This window comes from Panulirus ornatus, chromosome 45, assembly GCF_036320965.1.
Source record: "Panulirus ornatus isolate Po-2019 chromosome 45, ASM3632096v1, whole genome shotgun sequence".
Lineage (NCBI taxonomy): Eukaryota > Metazoa > Arthropoda > Malacostraca > Decapoda > Palinuridae > Panulirus > Panulirus ornatus.
Genome location: NC_092268.1, coordinates 9,702,050 through 9,728,952, shown reverse-complemented (window position 1 = coordinate 9,728,952; position 26,903 = coordinate 9,702,050). Strand labels below are relative to the sequence as shown.

The 26,903-nt window shown below is 41.0% G+C and overlaps 1 protein-coding gene across 4 annotated transcripts in view; it reads right to left on the bottom strand.

The window, feature by feature from the left end:
- The window catches only part of stmA (Protein EFR3 homolog stmA), a 106,213-nt gene that overhangs the window by 10,419 nt on the left and 68,891 nt on the right, over positions 1 to 26,903 (bottom strand). For 3 of the 4 annotated variants that reach the window (XM_071688234.1, XM_071688235.1, XM_071688236.1), the window contains 7 exons: positions 26,574 to 26,764; positions 20,016 to 20,108; positions 19,672 to 19,844; positions 19,218 to 19,449; positions 18,088 to 18,221; positions 16,613 to 16,741; positions 16,055 to 16,226 (listed from right to left, as the gene is read on the bottom strand). In XM_071688234.1, the coding sequence (XP_071544335.1) occupies positions 16,070 to 16,226; positions 16,613 to 16,741; positions 18,088 to 18,221; positions 19,218 to 19,449; positions 19,672 to 19,844; positions 20,016 to 20,108; positions 26,574 to 26,764 (1,109 nt within the window). In that variant the 3' untranslated portion in view covers positions 16,055 to 16,069. Of the gene's footprint in view, positions 1 to 16,054; positions 16,227 to 16,612; positions 16,742 to 18,087; positions 18,222 to 19,217; positions 19,450 to 19,671; positions 19,845 to 20,015; positions 20,109 to 26,573; positions 26,765 to 26,903 lie in introns of those variants that run through there. The other variant, XM_071688237.1, reaches the window with a different exon arrangement.

Genomic DNA, 26,903 nt, shown 5'->3' with positions numbered 1-26,903 from the left:
CCAGGAATACTCAACAAACTTATACCTCTGTAATTTGAGCACTCACTTTCATTCCCTTTGCCTTTGTACAATGGCACTATTCAAGCATTCCACCAATCCTCAGGCACTTCACCATGAGTCATACATACATTAAATAAATTAACCAACCAGTCAACAATATTCACCTCCCGTTTTTAACAAATTCCACTGCAATACCATCCAAACCTGCTGCCTTGCCAGCTTTCATCTTCTGCAAAGCTTTTACTACCTCTTCTCTGTTTACCAAATCATTCTCCCTAACCCTCTCACTTTGCACACCACCTCGACCAAAACTCCCTATATCTGCCACTTTATCATCAAACACATTCAACAAACTTACGAAATACTCACTCCTCCTTCTCACATCACCACTACTTGTTATCACCTCCCCATTAGTCCCCTTCACTGAAGTTCCCATTTGTTCCCTTGTCTTATGCACTTTATTTACCTCCTTCCAAAACATCTTTTTATTCTCCCTAAAATTTAATGATACTCTCTCACCCCAACTCTCATTTGCCCTCTTTTTCACCTCTTGCACCTCTCTCTGGACCTCCTGCCTCTATCTTTTATGCATCTCCCAGTCATTTGCATTATTTCCCTGCAAATATCGTCCAAATGCCTCTCTCTTCTCTTTCACTAATAATCTTACTTCTTCATCCCACCACTCACTACCCTTTCTAATCTGCCCACCTCCCACACTTTTCATGGCACAAGCATCTTTTGCATAAACCATCACTGCTTCCCTAAATACATCCCATTCCTCCCCCATTCCCCTTATGTCCTTTGTTCTCACCTTTTTCCATTCTGTACTCAGTCTCTCCTGGTACTCCCTCACAAAAGTCTCCTTCCCAAGCTCACTTACTCTCACCGCTCTCTTCACCCCAACATTCTCTCTTCTTTTCTGAAAACCTCTACAAATCTTCACCTTCGCCTCCACAAGATAATGATCAGGCTTCCCTCCAGTTGCACCTCTCAGCACATTAACATCCAAAAGCCTCTCTCTCTCGCACACCTATACATACATATACATGTGCAGACATATACATATATACACAAGTACATATTCATACTTGCTGTCTTTATCCATTCCCGCTGCCATCCAGCCACACTTGAAATGGCAGCTATATCTACAGATTATTAACAGACGGAAATGTGTGGTATACCACTTGTTCCTAAGGTCCACAAAGCTTAATCCTTTTGAGATGAGACTTGTTGACTAACCTCACAGAGAATCATAGAAATAAGAGGAGGAACTTCAGTAAAAAGAGAGAACTGAGTTGGATATCTCTATTAAGTCTAATGTTACGACACTGATCTTTTAAGTTACTGATTATGTGAGAGTGAACATGCAACAGGACCATGCTGACAACTTACAAACTTAAATGAGAAGTACCACTGCCTTTAGTTTATTATCATTACTTTTCTTTTCTTACTTTTCTCAGTGAATGTTGGTTTGTGGCAGGGGTGTGTGATGTCTCCATGGTTGTTTAATTTGTTTATGGATGGGGTTGTTAGGGAGGTGAATGCAAGAGTTTTGGAAAGAGGGACAAGTATGCAGTCTGTTGTGGATGAGAGAGCTTGAGAAGTGAGTCAGTTGTTGTTCGCTGACGATACAGCGCTGGTGGCTGATTCAGGTGAGAAACTGCAGAAGCTGGTGACTGAGTTTGGTAAAGTGTGTGAAAGAAGAAAGCTGAGATTAAATGTGAATAAGAGCAAGGTTATTAGGTACAGTAGGTTTGAGGGACAAGTCAATTGGGAGTTAATTTTGAATGGAGAAAAACTGGAGGAAGTGAAGTGTTTTAGATATCTGGGAGTGGATCTGGCAGTGGATGGAACCATGGAAGCGGAAGTGAATCATAGGGTGGGGGAGGGGGCAAAAGTTCTCGGAGCGTTGAAAAATGTGTGGAAGTCGAGAACTTTATCTTGGAAAGCAAAAATGGGTATGCTTTAAGGAATAGTGGTTCCAAGAATGTTATGTGATTGTAAGGTGTGGGCTACAGATAGAATTGTGCAGAGGAGGGTGGATGTGCTGGAAATGAGATGTTTGAGGACAATATGTGGTGTGAGGTGGTTTGATCGAGTAAGTAATGAAAGGGTAAGAGATGTGTGGTAATAAAAAGAGTGTGGTTGAAAGAGCAGAAGAGGGTGTTTTGAAATGGTTTGGTCACGTGGAGAGAATGAGGGAGGAAAGATTGACAAATAGGATATATGTGTCAGAGGTGGAGGGAACGAGGAGAAGTGGGAGACCAAATTGGAGGTGGAAAGATGGAGTGAAAAAGATTTTGAGTGATCGGGGCCTGAACATGCAGGAGGGTGAAAGGCATGCAAGGAATAGAGTTAATTGGAACGATGTGGTATACCTGGGTCTACGTACTGTCAATGGATTGAACTAGGGCATGTGAAGCATCTGGGGTAAGCCATGAAAAGTTTTGTGGGGCCTGGATGTGGAAAGGGAGCTGTGATTTCAGTGCATTATACATGACAGCTAGAGACTGAGTGTGAACGAATGTGGTGCTTGTTGTCTTTTCCTAGCGCTACCTTGCACACATGCAGGGGGAGGTGGCTGTCATTTCACGTGTGGCAGGGTGGCAATGGGAATGAATAAGGGCAGCAAGTATGAATTATGTACATGTGTATATATGTATATGTCTGAGTGTGTATATATATGTGTACGTTGAGATGTATAGGCATGTAAATGTGCGTGTGTGGACGTGTATGTATATACATGTGTATGTGGGTGGGTTGGGCCATTCTTTTGTCTGTTTCCTTGCACTACCTCGCTAACGCGGGAGACAGCGACAAAGTATAATGAAATATAAATAAATATGATACTTTTCTTTCATACTTGATGCTGTTTACTGCATTGGAGAGGTAGCGCCAGAAAACAGAAAGACGCACCCATCACATACATATATACATATATGCACATTTATTTATTTATCTATTTATTTTGCTTTGTCACTGTCTCCCGTGTTTGCAAGGTAGCGCAAGGAAACAGACGAAAGAAATGGCCCAACCCACCCCTATACACATGTATATATACATACACGTCCACACATGCAAATATACATACCCATACATCTCAATGTACACATATATATACACACACAGACACATACATATATACACATGCACACAATTCACACTGTCTGCTCTTATTCATTCCCATCGCCACCACGCCACACATGGAATAACATCCCCCTCCCCCCTCATGTGTGCGAGGTAGTGCTAGGAAAAGACAACAAAGGCCCCATTCGTTCACACTCAATCTCTAGCTGTCATGCAATAATGCCCGAAACCACAGCTCTCTTTCCACATCCAGGCCCCACAGAACTTTCCATGGTTTACCCCAGACGCTTCACATGCCCTGATTCAATCCATTGACAGCACGTCAACCCCGGTATACCACATCGATCCAATTCACTCTATTCCTTGCCCGCCTTTCACCCTCCTGCATGTTCAGGCCCCGATCACTCAAAATCTTTTTCACTCCATCTTTCCACCTCCAATTTGGTCTCCCACTTCTCGTTCCCTCCACCTCCGACGCATATATCCTCTTGGTCAATCTTTCCTCACTCATTCTCTCCATGTGCCCAAACTATTTCAAAACACCCTCTTCTGCTCTCTCAACCACGCTCCTTTTATTTCCACACATCTCTCTTACCCTTACATTACTTACTCGATCAAACCATCTCACACCACATATTGCCCTCAAACATCTCATTTCCAGCACATCCACCCTCCTGCGCACAACTCTATCCATAGCCCACGCCTCGCAACCATACAACATTGTTGGAACCACTATTCCTTCAAACATGCCTATTTTTGCTTTCCGAGATAATGTTCTCGACTTCCACACATTCTTCAAGGCTCCCAGGATTTTCAAATCCTCCCCCACCCTATGATTCACTTCTGCTTCCATGGTTCCATCCGCTGCCAGATCCACTCCCAGATATCTAAAACACTTTACTTCCTCCAGTTTTTCTCCATTCAAACTTACCTCCCAGTTGACTTGACCCTCAACCCTACTGTACCTAATAACCTTGCTCTTATTCACATTTACTCTTAACTTTCTTCTTTCACACACTTTACCAAACTCAGTCACCAGCTTCTGCAGTTTCTCACATGAATCAGCCACCAGCGCTGTATCATCAGCAAACAACAACTGACTTACTTCCCAAGCTCTCTCATCCCCAACAGACTTCATACTTGCCCCTCTTTCCAAAACTCTTGCTTTCACCTCCCTAACAACCCCATCCATAAACAAATCAAACAACCATACCACGCACCCCTGCCGCAAACCTACATTCACTGGGAACCAATCACTTTCCTCTCTTCCTACACGTACACATGCCTTACATCCTTGATAAAAACTTTTCACTGCTTCTAACAACTTGCCTCCCACACCATATATTCTTAGTACCTTCCATAGAGCATCTCTATCAACTCTACCATATGCTTTCTCCAGATCCATAAATGCCACATACAAATCCATTTGCTTTTCTAAGTATTTCTCACATACATTCTTCAAAGCAAACACCTGATCCACACATCCTCTACCCCTTCTGAAACCACACTGCTCTTCCCCAGTTTGATGCTCTGTACATGCCTTCACCCTCTCAATCAATACCCTCTCATACAATTTACCAGGAATACTCAACAAACTTACACCTCTGTAATTTGAGCACTCACTCTTATCCCCTTTGCCTTTGTACAATGGCACTATGCAAGCATTCCGCCAATCCTCAGGCACCTCACCATGAATCATACATACATTAAATAACCTTACCAACCAGTCAACAATACAGTCACCCCCTTTTTTAATAAATTCCACTGCAATACAATCCAAACCTGCTGCCTTGCCAGCTTTCATCTTTGGCAAAGCTTTTACTACCTCTTCTCTGTGTACCAAATCATTTTCCCAAACCCACTCACTTTGCACACCACCTCAACCAAAGCACCCTATATCTGCCACTCTATCATCAAACACATTCAACAAACCTTCAAAATACTCACTCCATCTCCTTCTCACATCACCACTACTTGTTTTCACCTCCCCATTAGCCCCCTTCACTGAAGTTCCCATTTGCTCCCTTGTCTTATGCACTTTATTTACCTCCTTCCAGAACATCTTTTTATTCTCCCTAAAATTTAATGATACTCTTTCACCCCAACTCTCATTTGCCCTCTTTTTCACCTCTTGCACCTTTCTCTTGACCTCCTGTCTCTTTCTTTTATACATCTCCCACTCATTTGCATTTTTTCCCTGCAAAAATCGTCCATGTGCCTCTCTCTTCTCTTTCACTAATAATCTTACTTCTTCATCCCACTACTCACTACCCTTTCTAATCAACCCACCTCCCACGCTTCTCATGCCACAAGCATCTTTTGCGCAAGCCATCACTGCTTCCCTAAATACATCCCATTCCTCCCCCACTCCCCTTACCTCCTTTGTTCTTACCTTTTTCCATTCTGTACTCAGTCTCTCCTGGTACTTCCTCACACAAGTCTCCTTCCCAAGCTCACTTACTCTCACCACCCTCTTCACCCCAACATTCTCTCTTTTTTTCTGAAAACCCCTACAAATCTTCACCTTCGCCTCCACAAGATAATGATCAGACATCCCTCCAGTTGCACCTCTCAGCACAATAACATCCAAAAGTCTCTCTTTCGTGCGTCTATCAATTAACACGTAAACCAATAATGCCATCTGGCCATATCTCCTACTTACATACGTATACTTATGTATGTCTCGCTTTTTAAACCAGGTATTCCCAATCATCAGTCCTTTTTCTGCACATAAATCTACAAGCTCTTCACCATTTCCATTTACAACACTGAACACTCCATGTATACCAATTATTCCCTCAAATGCCACATTACTCACCTTTGCATTCAAATCACCCATCACTATAACCCGGTCTTGTGCATCAAAACCACTAACACACTCATTCAGCTGCTCCCAAAACACTTGCCTCTCATGATCTTTCTTCTCATGCCCAGGTGCATATGCACCAATAATCACCATCTCTCTCCAACAACTTTCATATACATATACATATACATATATATAAACACATACATACACATGCTCACTGTAATCCATTTCTGATGCCAACCTGCCCCGCAAGAATTATCATAATCATCATTACTAATATCATCACATACAATTCCATGGGTTGCAGCAGCTCCAAGGCCATGCTCTGCTCAGTAGCTAGAAAAGGATGGACTTCTTGGAATTAAGAAGTTACTCGTCCAGACTATACTCTCGTCAATGGGCAACAATACAGTCTCTTTAAATGACTCTTCAAACCTCAAACAAGTCAAGTAAATTAACAGCTAAGGTTAAAGATGATGCCCTCATCAAGCATACATACACAGAAAATGACAGAAATTCATGTAATTTAAATTCACTGCTTCATGAAAATTAAAAAAATTGAAGTTACATGATCTGATAAAGAAAGTGAAATACAAATTATTTCACACTAACCCTGGGAAGTCCTGGGGAGGAGCAAGCACTGTCCACCTCTACACTAATAGAGTTGATATCCATAGCAGAAGTATTATGTTGAGTTGTAGAGTGGCGCCTCATAATGCTTGCTACGCTAGCATTGAGACGTTTCTCATCCAAGCTGAAATGTAAAGCTCTTATGAGTGATTCTCATTAAATAAGATAATGTTGATAGCCTTTACAGATAAAAAAGAAACATATAACATTAATTCATAAATACATAAAATTCCATAAACAACACATAATGTTTTTTCCATCAGTTTACAATAATGCTGGAAGTCAAGTACATCACAAATTATAATGCTTAAGATGAAAATCCATAACAACCCCTGTGAAATGTTCAAGAACATGTAAAAATTCTGATGCTAAACTGCTGGAAATGACATCACCCAGTTCATCCAATATATGTCATGCTACTTTATCAAAGAAAATTTGAAGATCATGTATCATTTTACAGCTGCAGTCACTTTCTATACCAACAATTTAATGAAATGAAAGCAAAATTACTTGGTGCCAGTGAGAAGATCCAAAACTTTGGCATTATCAAACAGAAGTTCCTCAGGTAAGTTGCTGTGTGTCAAGCTTGAGTCATAGTGAGACAGCAATTCCGGCAGAAGGTGTGGGGCTCTGTCTGACCTGCAAAAGAGAGTTAAATTGTGTCAGAAATTATTCTGATTACAAACAACATAATCACTTTCTAACAAATTTTTGTGATTCTTAGATGCAAAAGCAATCTCCCATTTTTTTTCTCTTACTTGTCTTTCCCACCTTAAAGAGGTAACATTAGGAACAGATGAGTGCGCCTTTGAGGAGAAGTCCTAACTTAACTCCTTCCTCTGTTCCTAATTCAAGAGAGTAATAATACGGGAGGGAGGAAATTTAGTCCCCAGCTCCCACTGCTCTTAGTCACCCTCCACAAAATGAACAAAACATATGGTCAGTATTCTTTCTACATTAAGTAGACACATTAGGTAGAAATATTTGGTTGGAACATTAGCTAGGAGCCTCTGGAAATGCTGCGCTAGAGTTGCCCTCTGCCAGAGGCCTGTTATGGGTAAGGCTAAGAAAGGGCACTGAAGTTCAACAGTTAAGGAGACTCCATTGCTGCGGCCACCCCCTTACGGGAGTTCCCAAAGAGAATGGGCATCAGAGGTACAGACAGATAGATAGATAGATAAATAGATATTCCTTTTTTCTCTACTTTTAGGAACAACGTAGTTACTAAATGTGTTTACTGACATTTAAAAGAGATGTAACAATATATAATTACGACTGGAGCATCACAGTAAACTCTAAACATAAGATAAGAGGGCTTGATTCCACAACCAGGTGAAGTTGATTCTATGTATCTATTGGATTCATGGTTATCTGAAATCCATTTACTCAAATTTCCAAAGAAATAAAAAAAAAAAATCAAAATCCTAATATATTTCTTGCTTAACTGGTGTATGCACGAGTTTACTGAAGTAAACAACTGGCTGACTAAGGCACATCATGAGAATGCATGAATTTCATACTGAAATTGACATTATCTCTTTTTGTCTGAGTTTAGTGCAGTACATTACTATCATGCACAACATGGACAAAATAAAAAATTGCAAATATATTTCCTATGACTTGGCATCAGAGTTATGTAGAGCAATGCCGTGAATAAAAGTGTTTTTAAGAGAAAAAAATAAGGATACCTGTTTATCTCGTCTCACTTTAGTGTAGTGGTACCTGTAACAGGCAAGTCACACTTTGAGGAAAAATCCTCACTTGGCTCCTTTTTCTAATATCTATGGTAGGCAATGACATCAAGGTCTGGAAAAAACAAGGTATCTATTTCATCCATGTCTCATTGCCTTTCATGCCTTATTGAAGTAACATTAAGAACTACAACAACTGCTTCATTTGCACACATCCATTCCCTAGCTCTTGTGCCTATGCATAAAAAGCTAAAGAAAGAAACATAAAATGAAGAGTGAAGACAGGGAACTAACCTCTGCTTGATGACAGCAGAAACATGGTCCTTAAGGGTGGGCACAAGATGAGAGATAACCACCATGACTGAGGCCACTAGCGTGTGTAGCTGTATTGCTGCCACTGCACTGACGGCTCCTTCCTGTGCCAAGCCCTGCAGAACAAGCATACCATGGAGCCCATATAACATCAACCTTTGATATAACCTAAATAATTTATCTTAATAAATCAAATCAATCTAACACTTAGCATCTTATCTGGGAATAATGATATAAACACAATGTCATCATAAAATGTTCTATTTCAAAAAAAAAAGTTTTCCTCAGCTTTCGATTTCAACCAAAAAATCGATCATTATTAACTCTCTTCCCATATACATGCACCTGATATCATATATGCATGTGCAATGCACTGAAACCACAGCTCCCTATCCACTTCCAGGCCCCGTAAACCTTTCCATGGTCTATCCCAGACGTTTCACATGACCTGGTTCAATTCATTAACAGCATATCAACCCTGGTACACCACATTGTTCCAATTCACTCTATTCCTTGCACACCTTTCACCCTCATGTATGTTCAGGCCCTGATCATTCAAAATCTTTTTCACTCCATCCTTCCACCTCCAATTTGGCTTCCCACTTTGTGTTCCCTCCACCTCGACATATATATCCTCTTTGTCAACTTTCCTCACTCATTTCTCCATATGTCCAAACCATTTCAACACACCCTCTTCTGCTCTCTCAACCACACTCTTTCTATCAACAACATCTCTCTACCCTTTCATTACTTACTCAATCAAACCACCTCACACACTGTCCTTAAATACTTCATTTCCAATGCATCCATCCTCCTCCGTACAACCTATCTATAGCCCATGCCTCGCAACCATATAATATTGTTGGAACTACTATTCCTTCAAACAAACCCATTTGCTTTTCTAAGTGTTTCTCACATACATTCTTCAAAACAAACACCTGATCCACACATTCTCTACCACTTCTGAAACCACACTGCTCTTCCCCAATCTGATGCTCTGTACATGCCTTCACCCTCTCAATCAATACCCTCCCATATAATTTACCAGGAATACTCAACAAACTTATACCTCTGTAATTTGAGCACTCACTTTCATTCCCTTTGCCTTTGTACAATGGCACTATTCAAGCATTCCACCAATCCTCAGGCACTTCACCATGAGTCATACATACATTAAATAAATTAACCAACCAGTCAACAATATTCACCTCCCGTTTTTAACAAATTCCACTGCAATACCATCCAAACCTGCTGCCTTGCCAGCTTTCATCTTCTGCAAAGCTTTTACTACCTCTTCTCTGTTTACCAAATCATTCTCCCTAACCCTCTCACTTTGCACACCACCTCGACCAAAACTACCCTATATCTGCCACTTTATCATCAAACACATTCAACAAACTTACGAAATACTCACTCCTCCTTCTCACATCACCACTACTTGTTATCACCTCCCCATTAGTCCCCTTCACTGAAGTTCCCATTTGTTCCCTTGTCTTATGCACTTTATTTACCTCCTTCCAAAACATCTTTTTATTCTCCCTAAAATTTAATGATACTCTCTCACCCCAACTCTCATTTGCCCTCTTTTTCACCTCTTGCACCTCTCTCTGGACCTCCTGCCTCTATCTTTTATGCATCTCCCAGTCATTTGCATTATTTCCCTGCAAATATCGTCCAAATGCCTCTCTCTTCTCTTTCACTAATAATCTTACTTCTTCATCCCACCACTCACTACCCTTTCTAATCTGCCCACCTCCCACACTTTTCATGGCACAAGCATCTTTTGCATAAACCATCACTGCTTCCCTAAATACATCCCATTCCTCCCCCATTCCCCTTATGTCCTTTGTTCTCACCTTTTTCCATTCTGTACTCAGTCTCTCCTGGTACTCCCTCACAAAAGTCTCCTTCCCAAGCTCACTTACTCTCACCGCTCTCTTCACCCCAACATTCTCTCTTCTTTTCTGAAAACCTCTACAAATCTTCACCTTCGCCTCCACAAGATAATGATCAGGCTTCCCTCCAGTTGCACCTCTCAGCACATTAACATCCAAAAGCCTCTCTCTCTCGCACACCTATACATACATATACATGTGCAGACATATACATATATACACAAGTACATATTCATACTTGCTGTCTTTATCCATTCCCGCTGCCATCCAGCCACACTTGAAATGGCAGCATATCTACAGATTATTAACAGACGGAAATGTGTGGTATACCACTTGTTCCTAAGGTCCACAAAGCTTAATCCTTTTGAGATGAGACTTGTTGACTAACCTCACAGAGAATCATAGAAATAAGAGGAGGAACTTCAGTAAAAAGAGAGAACTAGTTGGATATCTCTATTAAGTCTAATGTTACGACACTGATCTTTTAAGTTACTGATTATGTGAGAGTGAACATGCAACAGGACCATGCTGACAACTTACAAACTTAAATGAGAAGTACCACTGCCTTTAGTTTATTATCATTACTTTTCTTTTCTTACTTTTCTCAGTGAATGTTGGTTTGTGGCAGGGGTGTGTGATGTCTCCATGGTTGTTTAATTTGTTTATGGATGGGGTTGTTAGGGAGGTGAATGCAAGAGTTTTGGAAAGAGGGACAAGTATGCAGTCTGTTGTGGATGAGAGAGCTTGAGAAGTGAGTCAGTTGTTGTTCGCTGACGATACAGCGCTGGTGGCTGATTCAGGTGAGAAACTGCAGAAGCTGGTGACTGAGTTTGGTAAAGTGTGTGAAAGAAGAAAGCTGAGATTAAATGTGAATAAGAGCAAGGTTATTAGGTACAGTAGGTTTGAGGGACAAGTCAATTGGGAGTTAATTTTGAATGGAGAAAAACTGGAGGAAGTGAAGTGTTTTAGATATCTGGGAGTGGATCTGGCAGTGGATGGAACCATGGAAGCGGAAGTGAATCATAGGGTGGGGGAGGGGGCAAAAGTTCTCGGAGCGTTGAAAAATGTGTGGAAGTCGAGAACTTTATCTTGGAAAGCAAAAATGGGTATGCTTTAAGGAATAGTGGTTCCAAGAATGTTATGTGATTGTAAGGTGTGGGCTACAGATAGAATTGTGCAGAGGAGGGTGGATGTGCTGGAAATGAGATGGTTGAGGACAATATGTGGTGTGAGGTGGTTTGATCGAGTAAGTAATGAAAGGGTAAGAGATGTGTGGTAATAAAAAGAGTGTGGTTGAAAGAGCAGAAGAGGGTGTTTTGAAATGGTTTGGTCACGTGGAGAGAATGAGTGAGGAAAGATTGACAAAGAGGATATATGTGTCAGAGGTGGAGGGAACGAGGAGAAGTGGGAGACCAAATTGGAGGTGGAAAGATGGAGTGAAAAAGATTTTGAGTGATCGGGGCCTGAACATGCAGGAGGGTGAAAGGCGTGCAAGGAATAGAGTTAATTGGAACGATGTGGTATACCGGGTCTACGTACTGTCAATGGATTGAACTAGGGCATGTGAAGCATCTGGGGTAAGCCATGAAAAGTTTTGTGGGGCCTGGATGTGGAAAGGGAGCTGTGATTTCAGTGCATTATACATGACAGCTAGAGACTGAGTGTGAACGAATGTGGTGCTTGTTGTCTTTTCCTAGCGCTACCTTGCACACATGCAGGGGGAGGTGGCTGTCATTTCACGTGTGGCAGGGGTGGCAATGGGAATGAATAAGGGCAGCAAGTATGAATTATGTACATGTGTATATATGTATATGTCTGAGTGTGTATATATATGTGTACGTTGAGATGTATAGGCATGTAAATGTGCGTGTGTGGACGTGTATGTATATACATGTGTATGTGGGTGGGTTGGGCCATTCTTTTGTCTGTTTCCTTGCACTACCTCGCTAACCGCGGGAGACAGCGACAAAGTATAATGAAATATAAATAAATATGATACTTTTCTTTCATACTTGATGCTGTTTACTGCATTGGAGAGGTAGCGCCAGAAAACAGAAAGACGCACCCATCACATACATATATACATATATGCACATTTATTTATTTATCTATTTATTTTGCTTTGTCACTGTCTCCCGTGTTTGCAAGGTAGCGCAAGGAAACAGACGAAAGAAATGGCCCAACCCACCCCTATACACATGTATATATACATACACGTCCACACATGCAAATATACATACCCATACATCTCAATGTACACATATATATACACACACAGACACATACATATATACACATGCACACAATTCACACTGTCTGCTCTTATTCATTCCCATCGCCACCACGCCACACATGGAATAACATCCCCCTCCCCCCTCATGTATGCGAGGTAGTGCTAGGAAAAGACAACAAAGGCCCCATTCGTTCACACTCAATCTCTAGCTGTCATGCAATAATGCCCGAAACCACAGCTCTCTTTCCACATCCAGGCCCCACAGAACTTTCCATGGTTTACCCCAGACGCTTCACATGCCCTGATTCAATCCATTGACAGCACGTCAACCCCGGTATACCACATCGATCCAATTCACTCTATTCCTTGCCCGCCTTTCACCCTCCTGCATGTTCAGGCCCCGATCACTCAAAATCTTTTTCACTCCATCTTTCCACCTCCAATTTGGTCTCCCACTTCTCGTTCCCTCCACCTCCGACGCATATATCCTCTTGGTCAATCTTTCCTCACTCATTCTCTCCATGTGCCCAAACCATTTCAAAACACCCTCTTCTGCTCTCTCAACCACGCTCCTTTTATTTCCACACATCTCTCTTACCCTTACATTACTTACTCGATCAAACCATCTCACACCACATATTGCCCTCAAACATCTCATTTCCAGCACATCCACCCTCCTGCGCACAACTCTATCCATAGCCCACGCCTCGCAACCATACAACATTGTTGGAACCACTATTCCTTCAAACATGCCTATTTTTGCTTTCCGAGATAATGTTCTCGACTTCCACACATTCTTCAAGGCTCCCAGGATTTTCAAATCCTCCCCCACCCTATGATTCACTTCTGCTTCCATGGTTCCATCCGCTGCCAGATCCACTCCCAGATATCTAAAACACTTTACTTCCTCCAGTTTTTCTCCATTCAAACTTACCTCCCAGTTGACTTGACCCTCAACCCTACTGTACCTAATAACCTTGCTCTTATTCACATTTACTCTTAACTTTCTTCTTTCACACACTTTACTAAACTCAGTCACCAGCTTCTGCAGTTTCTCACATGAATCAGCCACCAGCGCTGTATCATCAGCAAACAACAACTGACTTACTTCCCAAGCTCTCTCATCCCCAACAGACTTCATACTTGCCCCTCTTTCCAAAACTCTTGCTTTCACCTCCCTAACAACCCCATCCATAAACAAATCAAACAACCATGGAGACACCACGCACCCCTGCCGCAAACCTACATTCACTGGGAACCAATCACTTTCCTCTCTTCCTACACGTACACATGCCTTACATCCTTGATAAAAACTTTTCACTGCTTCTAACAACTTGCCTCCCACACCATATATTCTTAGTACCTTCCATAGAGCATCTCTATCAACTCTACCATATGCTTTCTCCAGATCCATAAATGCCACATACAAATCCATTTGCTTTTCTAAGTATTTCTCACATACATTCTTCAAAGCAAACACCTGATCCACACATCCTCTACCCCTTCTGAAACCACACTGCTCTTCCCCAGTTTGATGCTCTGTACATGCCTTCACCCTCTCAATCAATACCCTCTCATACAATTTACCAGGAATACTCAACAAACTTACACCTCTGTAATTTGAGCACTCACTCTTATCCCCTTTGCCTTTGTACAATGGCACTATGCAAGCATTCCGCCAATCCTCAGGCACCTCACCATGAATCATACATACATTAAATAACCTTACCAACCAGTCAACAATACAGTCACCCCCTTTTTTAATAAATTCCACTGCAATACAATCCAAACCTGCTGCCTTGCCAGCTTTCATCTTTGGCAAAGCTTTTACTACCTCTTCTCTGTGTACCAAATCATTTTCCCAAACCCACTCACTTTGCACACCACCTCAACCAAAGCACCCAATATCTGCCACTCTATCATCAAACACATTCAACAAACCTTCAAAATACTCACTCCATCTCCTTCTCACATCACCACTACTTGTTTTCACCTCCCCATTAGCCCCCTTCACTGAAGTTCCCATTTGCTCCCTTGTCTTATGCACTTTATTTACCTCCTTCCAGAACATCTTTTTATTCTCCCTAAAATTTAATGATACTCTTTCACCCCAACTCTCATTTGCCCTCTTTTTCACCTCTTGCACCTTTCTCTTGACCTCCTGTCTCTTTCTTTTATACATCTCCCACTCATTTGCATTTTTTCCCTGCAAAAATCGTCCATGTGCCTCTCTCTTCTCTTTCACTAATAATCTTACTTCATCCCACTACTCACTACCCTTTCTAATCAACCCACCTCCCACGCTTCTCATGCCACAAGCATCTTTTGCGCAAGCCATCACTGCTTCCCTAAATACATCCCATTCCTCCCCCACTCCCCTTACCTCCTTTGTTCTTACCTTTTTCCATTCTGTACTCAGTCTCTCCTGGTACTTCCTCACACAAGTCTCCTTCCCAAGCTCACTTACTCTCACCACCCTCTTCACCCCAACATTCTCTCTTTTTTTCTGAAAACCCCTACAAATCTTCACCTTCGCCTCCACAAGATAATGATCAGACATCCCTCCAGTTGCACCTCTCAGCACATTAACATCCAAAAGTCTCTCTTTCGTGCATCTATCAATTAACACGTAAACCAATAATGCCATCTGGCCATATCTCCTACTTACATACGTATACTTATGTATATCTCGCTTTTTAAACCAGGTATTCCCAATCATCAGTCCTTTTTCTGCACATAAATCTACAAGCTCTTCACCATTTCCATTTACAACACTGAACACTCCATGTATACCAATTATTCCCTCAAATGCCACATTACTCACCTTTGCATTCAAATCACCCATCACTATAACCCGGTCTTGTGCATCAAAACCACTAACACACTCATTCAGCTGCTCCCAAAACACTTGCCTCTCATGATCTTTCTTCTCATGCCCAGGTGCATATGCACCAATAATCACCATCTCTCTCCAACAACTTTCATATACATATACATATACATATATATAAACACATACATACACATGCTCACTGTAATCCATTTCTGATGCCAACCTGCCCCGCAAGAATTATCATAATCATCATTACTAATATCATCACATACAATTCCATGGGTTGCAGCAGCTCCAAGGCCATGCTCTGCTCAGTAGCTAGAAAAGGATGGACTTCTTGGAATTAAGAAGTTACTCGTCCAGACTATACTCTCGTCAATGGGCAACAATACAGTCTCTTTAAATGACTCTTCAAACCTCAAACAAGTCAAGTAAATTAACAGCTAAGGTTAAAGATGATGCCCTCATCAAGCATACATACACAGAAAATGACAGAAATTCATGTAATTTAAATTCACTGCTTCATGAAAATTAAAAAAATTGAAGTTACATGATCTGATAAAGAAAGTGAAATACAAATTATTTCACACTAACCCTGGGAAGTCCTGGGGAGGAGCAAGCACTGTCCACCTCTACACTAATAGAGTTGATATCCATAGCAGAAGTATTATGTTGAGTTGTAGAGTGGCGCCTCATAATGCTTGCTACGCTAGCATTGAGACGTTTCTCATCCAAGCTGAAATGTAAAGCTCTTATGAGTGATTCTCATTAAATAAGATAATGTTGATAGCCTTTACAGATAAAAAAGAAACATATAACATTAATTCATAAATACATAAAATTCCATAAACAACACATAATGTTTTTTCCATCAGTTTACAATAATGCTGGAAGTCAAGTACATCACAAATTATAATGCTTAAGATGAAAATCCATAACAACCCCTGTGAAATGTTCAAGAACATGTAAAAATTCTGATGCTAAACTGCTGGAAATGACATCACCCAGTTCATCCAATATATGTCATGCTACTTTATCAAAGAAAATTTGAAGATCATGTATCATTTTACAGCTGCAGTCACTTTCTATACCAACAATTTAATGAAATGAAAGCAAAATTACTTGGTGCCAGTGAGAAGATCCAAAACTTTGGCATTATCAAACAGAAGTTCCTCAGGTAAGTTGCTGTGTGTCAAGCTTGAGTCATAGTGAGACAGCAATTCCGGCAGAAGGTGTGGGGCTCTGTCTGACCTGCAAAAGAGAGTTAAATTGTGTCAGAAATTATTCTGATTACAAACAACATAATCACTTTCTAACAAATTTTTGTGATTCTTAGATGCAAAAGCAATCTCCCATTTTTTTTCTCTTACTTGTCTTTCCCACCTTAAAGAGGTAACATTAGGAACAGATGAGTGCGCCTTTGAGGAGAAGTCCTAACTTAACTCCTTCCTCTGTTCCTAATTCAAGAGAGTAATAATACGGGAGAGGAGGAAATTTAGTCCCCAGCTCCCACTGCTCTTAGTCACCCTCCACAAAATGAACAAAACATATGGTCAGTATTCTTTCTACATTAAGTAGACACATTAGGTAGAAATATTTGGTTGGAACATTAGCTAGGAGCCTCTGGAAATGCTGCGCTAGAGTTGCCCTCTGCCAGAGGCCTGTTATGGGTAAGGCTAAGAAAGGGCACTGAAGTTCAACAGTTAAGGAGACTCCATTGCTGCGGCCACCCCCTTACGGGAGTTCCCAAAGAGAATGGGCATCAGAGGTACAGACAGATAGATAGATAGATAAATAGATATTCCTTTTTTCTCTACTTTTAGGAACAACGTAGTTACTAAATGTGTTTACTGACATTTAAAAGAGATGTAACAATATATAATTACGACTGGAGCATCACAGTAAACTCTAAACATAAGATAAGAGGGCTTGATTCCACAACCAGGTGAAGTTGATTCTATGTATCTATTGGATTCATGGTTATCTGAAATCCATTTACTCAAATTTCCAAAGAAATAAAAAAAAAAATCAAAATCCTAATATATTTCTTGCTTAACTGGTGTATGCACGAGTTTACTGAAGTAAACAACTGGCTGACTAAGGCACATCATGAGAATGCATGAATTTCATACTGAAATTGACATTATCTCTTTTTGTCTGAGTTTAGTGCAGTACATTACTATCATGCACAACATGGACAAAATAAAAAATTGCAAATATATTTCCTATGACTTGGCATCAGAGTTATGTAGAGCAATGCCGTGAATAAAAGTGTTTTTAAGAGAAAAAAATAAGGATACCTGTTTATCTCGTCTCACTTTAGTGTAGTGGTACCTGTAACAGGCAAGTCACACTTTGAGGAAAAATCCTCACTTGGCTCCTTTTTCTAATATCTATGGTAGGCAATGACATCAAGGTCTGGAAAAAACAAGGTATCTATTTCATCCATGTCTCATTGCCTTTCATGCCTTATTGAAGTAACATTAAGAACTACAACAACTGCTTCATTTGCACACATCCATTCCCTAGCTCTTGTGCCTATGCATAAAAAGCTAAAGAAAGAAACATAAAATGAAGAGTGAAGACAGGGAACTAACCTCTGCTTGATGACAGCAGAAACATGGTCCTTAAGGGTGGGCACAAGATGAGAGATAACCACCATGACTGAGGCCACTAGCGTGTGTAGCTGTATTGCTGCCACTGCACTGACGGCTCCTTCCTGTGCCAAGCCCTGCAGAACAAGCATACCATGGAGCCCATATAACATCAACCTTTGATATAACCTAAATAATTTATCTTAATAAATCAAATCAATCTAACACTTAGCATCTTATCTGGGAATAATGATATAAACACAATGTCATCATAAAATGTTCTATTTCAAAAAAAAAAGTTTTCCTCAGCTTTCGATTTCAACCAAAAAATCGATCATTATTAACTCTCTTCCCATATACATGCACCTGATATCATATATGCATGTGCAATGCACTGAAACCACAGCTCCCTATCCACTTCCAGGCCCCGTAAACCTTTCCATGGTCTATCCCAGACGTTTCACATGACCTGGTTCAATTCATTAACAGCATATCAACCCTGGTACACCACATTGTTCCAATTCACTCTATTCCTTGCACACCTTTCACCCTCATGTATGTTCAGGCCCTGATCATTCAAAATCTTTTTCACTCCATCCTTCCACCTCCAATCTGGCTTCCCACTTTGTGTTCCCTCCACCTCTGACATATATATCCTCTTTGTCAACCTTTCCTCACTCATTTTCCCATATGTCCAAACCATTTCAACACACCCTCTTCTGCTCTCTCAACCACACTCTTTCTATCAACACACATCTCTCTTACCCTTTCATTACTTACTCAATCAAACCACCTCACACACTGTCCTTAAATACTTCATTTCCAATGCATCCATCCTCCTCCGTACAACCCTATCTATAGCCCATGCCTCGCAACCATATAATATTGTTGGAACTACTATTCCTTCAAACAAACCCATTTTTGCTCTCTGAGATAATGTTCTCTCTTTCCACGCATTCTTCAAATGCAAATAAGGAAGAACTTTATTGTGGGATTCGGTATTCCAGAGTTATACATAAATACTCAATACAAATTAAGAATAGAGAGAGAGAGAGAGAGAGAGAGAGAGAGAGAGAGAGAGAGAGAGAGAGAGAGAGAGAGAGAGAGAGAGAGGGGGGGGGGGTCAAACCCACCTGCACATGGAAGAGAACCCTAAGAATGTCAACAATGACATCATCACAACGGATCTCTGTCAAAAGGAGCATGAGGGTAACATAAAGAGCCTCTATATTTGTAAGTGTGTTATTGGCAAACTCGCAGTTCTCTTGGATAGACAACAGGATCTCATTGCCAGATTTCTTCCAGAAGTTCACATCTTGCCGAACGGGCTTTCCTAGTGTAAGACCAAGTCTTGTCACCTCCAACCTGTAAAACAAATGTGGTGAAAAGGTCAGTATTACTCATACTGTGCTATTCACCTATCTTGAGTGATAACTGTGGTAATACAAGTATCACCTACACAGAGCATCTCACATAATCATCTAGTCACTTCCTGCTTACCAAGGGGCTCTTCAATCTGGACTTCCACATAAATCTTTGCATTTTACCTTGCTAAATCACCTGTGCAGTTATTCCAGAATGACTTACGTGGGTTTAATGAGCTTCTCCATATTTTGGTGTCGGTCAATGAGTGTGTGTAGGATCTGCTGTACAGTGAGTCGAACTTCTGGGTCACTTGACACAGACAGCCGCATCAGGCGAACCAAGAATGACTGAGCAAATGTTTTGGAGTATTGCTCAGTTGTATATTTGGTACCAACCTAGAGTAAGAGACTAAAGTGAAGTAAAAGCAGAAAATAATCATGCTAAAAAGAAGCTATGTCTTCCTCATACTTCTTTTATATATAAGAAAAAAAATAACTTTTAATGAATCATGACGCCATAAGCATGCTTTGGTAGGTAGTTGCAGAACACGAGGTAGTGCTACAAACCTTAAGTAAGGACTTAAGAAGCAGATGCTGAAGTTTGACCTCTGCCTCTGGTCTTGGTGAACCTCCATCATCCACCCTGTCACTCCCAGGAACCTGCAAAGAATTTCTCACTCATGATTGGAACAACAAAAATACTTACGAAATGAACAACAAAAATACTTACGAAATACCAAAATAATGAAGAGAACACATCCTTTTGAAAGGAGAGGAGTGCTATGTATGCACTGACACTGGTTTGTTGATATGAGCAGACTCCAGCAAAATAAATCATAATGACAAAAGAAATGGAGTAAACATAAAATAATGGGCAGTGAATTTTTGAGAAAATGTGAAGAGCAGTTTTCAAAAAGGGAAAGGTTGTAGTTTTTAGAAAAGATATGACAGTGAGATGGCAAGGAAAAGAAAAATACATCATATGTATCTAACTTCCAGTTGCCAATGGCCACGTGATAATTTTCAAGGCACTGCCCTGCTAAGTCCAATATGGCCTATTCATGATAGGTGAAGACAAGCAGCTATGTCTTAGATGCAGACACCAGTGCTGCCCAATGAAGGAGAGAACAAACGGCAAAATGTACAGAAAATGGATCAAGACTGGAGGTTAAACTATGAAGCTGGTGACTCAAGACTGTTTTACACTTAATTCTGTTGAGTAAGAAAAAGCGACTGTGTTGTTGACTGGTTGGTAAGGTTATTTAATGTATGTATGACTCATGGTGAGGTGCCTGAGGATTGGCGGAATGCTTGCATAGTGCCATTGTACAAAGGCAAAGGGGATAAAGGTGAGTGCTCAAATTACAGAGGTAAAAGTTTGTTGAGTATTCCAGGGAAATTATACGGGAGAGTACTGATTGAGATGGTGAAGGCACGTACAGAGCATCAGACTGGGGAAGAGCAGCGTGGTTTCAGAAGTGGTAGAGGATGTGTGGATCAGGTGTTTGCTTTGAAGAGTTATATTATTTTGCTTTGTCGCTGTCTCCCGCATTTGCGAGGTAGTGCAAGGAAACAGACGAAAGAAATGGCCCAACCCACCCCCATACACACGTATATACACACACGTCCCCACACGCAAATATACATACCCATACATCTCAATGTACACATATATATATACACACAGACATACACATATATACACATGCACACAATTCACACTGTCTGCCTTCATTCATTCCCATCGCCACCTCGCCACACATGGAATAACATCCCCCTCCCCCCTCATGTGTGCAAGGTAGCACTAGGAAAAGACAACAAAGGCCCCGTTCGTTCACACTCAGTCTCTAGCAATCATGTAATAATGCCCGAAACCACAGCTCTCTTTCCACATCCAAGCCCCACAGAACTTTCCATGGCTTACCCCAGATGCTTCACACGCCCTGATTCACTCCACTGACTGCACATCGACCCCGGTAAACCACACCAATCCAATTCACTCTATTCCTTGCACGCCTTTCACCCTCATGCATGTTCAGGCCCCAGTCACTCGAAATCTTTTTCACTCCATCTTTCCACCTTCAATTTGGTCTCCCACTTCTCGTTCCCTCCACCTCCGACACATATATCCTTTTGGTCAATCTTTCCTCACTCATTCTCTCCATGTGCCCAAACCATTTCAAAACACCCTCTTCTGCTCTCTCAACCACACTCTTCTTATTTCCACACATCTCTCTTACCCTTACATTACTTACTCGATCAAACCACCTCACACCACATATTGTCCTCAAACATATCATTTCCAGTACATCCACCCTCCTGCGCACTACTCTATCCATAGCCCACGCCTCGCAACCATACAACATTGTTGGAACCACTATTCCTTCAAACATAGCCATTTTTGCTTTCCGAGATAATGTTCTCGACTTCCACACATTCTTCAACACTCCCAGGATTTTTGCCCCCTCCCCCACCCTATGATTCACTTCCGCTTCCATGGTTCCATCCGCTGCCGGATCCACTCCCAGATATCTAAAACACTTTACTTCCTCCAGTTTTTCTCCATTCAAACTTACCTCCCAGTTGACTTGACCCTAAACCCTACTGTACCTAATAACCTTGCTCTTATTCACATTTAACTTTCTTCTTTCACACACTTTACCAAACTCAGTCACCAGCTTCTGCAGTTTCTCGCACGAATCAGCCACCAGCGCTGTATCATCAGCGAACAACAATTGACTCACTTCCCAAGCTCTCTCATTCACAACAGACTGCATACTTGCCCCTCTTTCCAAAACTTTTGCATTCACCTCCCTAACAACCCCATCCATAAACAAATTAAACAACCATGGAGACATCACACCCCCCTGCCGCAAACCTACATTCACTGAGAACCAATCACTTTCCTCTCTTCCTACACGTACACATGCCTTACATCCTCGATAAAAACTTTTCACTGCTTCTAACAACTTGCCTCCTACACCATATATTCTTAGTACCTTCCACAGAGCATCTCTTTCGACTCTATCATGTGCCTTCTCCAGATCCATAAATGCTACATACAAAACCATTTGCTTTTCTAAGTATTTCTCACATACATTCTTCAAAGCAAACACCTGACCACACATCCTCTACCACTTCTGAAACCACACTGCTCTTCCCCAATCTGATGGTCTGTACATGCCTTCACCCTCTCAATCAATACACTCCCATATAATTTACCAGGAATACTCAACAAACTTATACCTCTGTAATTTGAGCACTCACTCTTATCCCCTTTGCCTTTGTACAATGGCACTATGCACGCATTCCGCCAATCCTCAGGCACCTCACCATGAATCATACATACATTAAATAACCTTACCAACCAGTCAACAATACAGTCACCCCCTTTCTTAATAAATTCCACTGCAATAGCATCCAAACCTGCTGCCTTGCCGGCTTTCATCTTCCACAAAGCTTTTACCACCTCTTCTCTGTTTACCAAATCATTTTCCCTAACCCTCTCACTTTGCACACCAACTCGACCAAAACACCCTATATCTGCCACTCTATCATCAAACACATTCAACGAACCTTCAAAATACTCACTCCTTCTCCTTCTCACATCACCACTATTTGTTATCACCTCCCCATTAGCCCCCTTCACTGAAGTTCCCATTTGCTCCCTTGTCTTACGCACTTTATCTACCTCCTTCCAGAACATCTTTTTATTCTCCCTAAAATATAATGATACTCTCTCACCCAAACTCTCATTTGCCCTCTTTTTCACCTCTTGCACCTTTCACTTGACCTCCTGTCTCTTTTATACATCTCCCACTCATTTGCATTTTTCCTGGCGAAAATCATCCAAATGCCTCTTTCTTCTCTTTCACTAATAATCTTACTTCTTCATCCCACTACTCACTACCCTTTCTAATCAACCCATCTCCCATGCTTCTCATGCCACAAGCATGTTTTGCGCAAGCCATCACTGCTTCCTTAAATACATCCCATTTCTCCCCCACTCCCCTTACCTCCTTTGTTCTCACCTTTTTCCATTCTGTACTCAGTCTCTCCTGGTACTTCCTCACACAAGTCTCCTTCCCAAGCTCACTTACTCTCACCACCCTCTTCCCCCCAACATTCTCTCTTCTTTTCTGAAAACCCATACATTTGAAGAATGTATGTGAGAAATACTTAGAAAAGCAAATGGATTTGTATGTAGCATTTATGGATCTGGAGAAGGCATATGATAGAGTTGATAGAGATGCTCTGTGGAAGGTATTAAGAATATATGGAGTGGAAGATAAGTTGTTAGAAGCAGTGAAAAGTTTTTATCAAGGATGTAAGGCACGTGTACGAGTAGGAAGAGAGGAAAGTGATTGGTTCTCAGTGAATGTCGGTTTGCTGCAAGCGTATGTGATGTCTCCATGGTTGTTTAATTTGTTTATGGATGGGGTTGTTAGGGAGGTGAATGCAAGAGTTTTGGAGAGAGGGGCAAGGATGCTGTCTGTTGTGGATGAGAGAGCTTGGGAAGCAGGTCAGTTGTTGTTCACTGATGAGAGAGAGCTGGTGGCTGATTCATGTGAGAAACTGCAGAAACTAGTGACTGAGTTTGGTAAAGTGTGTGAAAGAAGAAAGCTGAGAGTAAATGTGAATAAGAGTAAGGTTATTAGGTAGAGTAGGGTTGAGGGACAAGCCAATTGGGAGGTACGTTTGAATGAAGAAAAACTGGAGGAAGTAAAGTGTTTTAGATATCTGGGAGTGGATTTGGCAGTGGATGGAACCATGGAAGCAGAAGTGAGTCATAGTGTGGGGGAGGGGGAGAAAGTTCTGGGAGTGTTGAAGAATGTGTGGAAGTCGAGAAAATTATCTTGGAAAGCAAAAATGGGTATGTTTGAAGGAATAGTGGTTCCACCAATGTTATATGGTTGTGAGGCGTGGGCTATATATAGAGTCGTGCAGAGGAGGGTGGATGTGCTGGAAATGAGATGTTTGAGGACAATATGTGGTGTGAGGTGGTTTGAGCGAGTAAGTAGTGAAAGGGTAAGAGAGATGTGTGGTAATAAAAAGAATGTGGTTGAGAAAGCAGAAGAGGGTGTTTTGAAATGGTTTGGTCACATGGAGAGAATGAGTGAGGAAAGATTGACAAAGAGGATATATGTGTCAGAGGTGGAGGGAACGAGGAGAAGTGGGAGACCAAATTGGAGGTGGAAAGATGGAGTGAAAAAGATTTTGAGTGATCAGGGCCTGAACATGCAGGAGGGTGAAAGGCGTGCAATGAATAGAGTGAATTGGAACAATGTGGTATACCGGGGTCGACGTACTGTCAATGGATTGAACCAGGGCATGTGAAGCGTCTGGGGTAAACCATGGAAAGTTCTGTGGGGCCTGGATGTGGAAAGGGAGCTGTGGTTTCGGTGCATTATACATGACAGTGAGAGACTGAGTGTAAACGAATGTGGCCTTTGCTATCTTTTCCTAGTGCTACCTTGCACACATACGGGGGAGGGGGTTGTCATTTCATGTGTGCTGGGGTGGTGACGGAAATGAATAAGGGCAGCAAGTATGAATTATGTACATGTGTATATATGTATGTGTCTGTGTATATAGATGTATACGCTGAGATGTATAGTTATGTATATGTGCGTGTGGACATGTATGTATATACATGTGTACGTGGGTGGGTTGGGCCATTCTTTCGTCTGTTTCCTTGCGCTACCTCGCTAACATGGGAGACAGCGACAAAATATAATGAATAAATAAATAAAGAAAAAGGAAATCGAGTTACCCTACATGGGAGAACAGTAACCCTTAAATAAATCTGTCCTTCATATCACAGAAGGAACTGTTCAGAAAAGATAAAGTAGCAGTAAATAAAGGACTGATTTGTTCTTGTAGGGTGTACTCTTCCAGCACTATATACTTCTGATGAAACAAATAAAATATGACACGCTAATTCTTCTGATGTGACCTCAAAACGTAACCCAGTTTCCCTATATTTGGTGTTAGTTCCCTTTAACTTTTCTACTTGTGTTACTTCTCTTTTAGCAATCTAAAGTAACTAATTAAATGCCTCTGCCATCAGCTATGCAACACAATACATACTCAGTAAGGCCTGGGTGGGCTGTTGTGATATCTGGTTTTCCCCTAAACTAAACTTTGGAAATATTTAATTTTCTCATGTCTTTCTGAACAACTATGACCTACCATTTTTTTTAAAACAAGCTTTCCACCCCAACCATTTATACTATCACATTCCATACTTTGTTTTTCTTATTTCTTTTACCCATCTTCCATGTGCCATTAAAGGGCTGGCCTTCCTGTGTACTTCTGTAACAAACTGGAGCTTTTCAAGGACGGGGAAACTTTATAACATGGATGTAAACTAAAGCTGGATCCAGAAAAACATTTATTGGAAATAGTATATATAAGCTGGGTGGTTTTAGTCACTTTGCCATATGAGATATATTGGACCGCCATCCTAATCAAAAAGAGAAATTACACAGACGAAAATGGCTGTTCGAAGTAAAATGGCATCAGTACCTTTAACTTCGGAAAATTTTTCCTCTTCTTGTTTGATATGTAGTAAGTTTAGGATAAGATAATAATGAAACAGGTGCCATAAGTCATGTGCAAGGGAAGACAGATTGTGCACACAACTGTAAAGGCTAAAACATCTTAACCTTAACCAACTGTTTGACAAGTCTAGTGGGTTGTACATGTTCAAAGCTAATTTGGGACATCCACAGACTGGTTTTCCCTGCCATGTGGATAAGGAACTACCCTAAGGAAAAACTATTCCATTCTATCCTCAGATCCAAATATCTTTCTAAATGTTGTCTAAATACTTATACTTTCATAAACTCTCCAATTTTAGTTCTTCCATCTAATGTTTACACCTTAGTCTATCTCTCATATAATTAAAAGCCTTTCACTTGTTTGTAACCGAACTTAATATACCTTTCTTAAATAATAAATCAAATCCTATCAATGGCAAAAGCACCTTTCTAGTTTAGTTCCATTGGGTTCAATGTCTTATTCTACATCTCTCTCATTAACACTTTCATGATATAATCATTCTTCTCGTCCACAAAAAATTAAAGTATTATCCTCACATACATCAAAGTCATTTTGACTTACCTTATTGAGAATGAACACCATTGAGTCAATTTTCTGATAATCAGGCAGATGGTTGGCATATTCTCCCAGAGCATGGATCAACGTCTCTTGGTAGATGTTCTCACCCGATCCTTCCTTACCGCTTCCTCCTCCAACAACTGATGATCTGATGTGCTCCAGCAAAGAGTTAATTATCTCGATAACTGAAGGACCTGAAAACCAGTATAAGGTAAACATCATACTTTCAGCTGTACTGAGAGGCAATAGAATGTCTAAATCTTTATAACATAAAAAAAAATTTCAGACTAAAATAGATGGATAATAAGGGAACATAAAAGATCCTCAATCTTA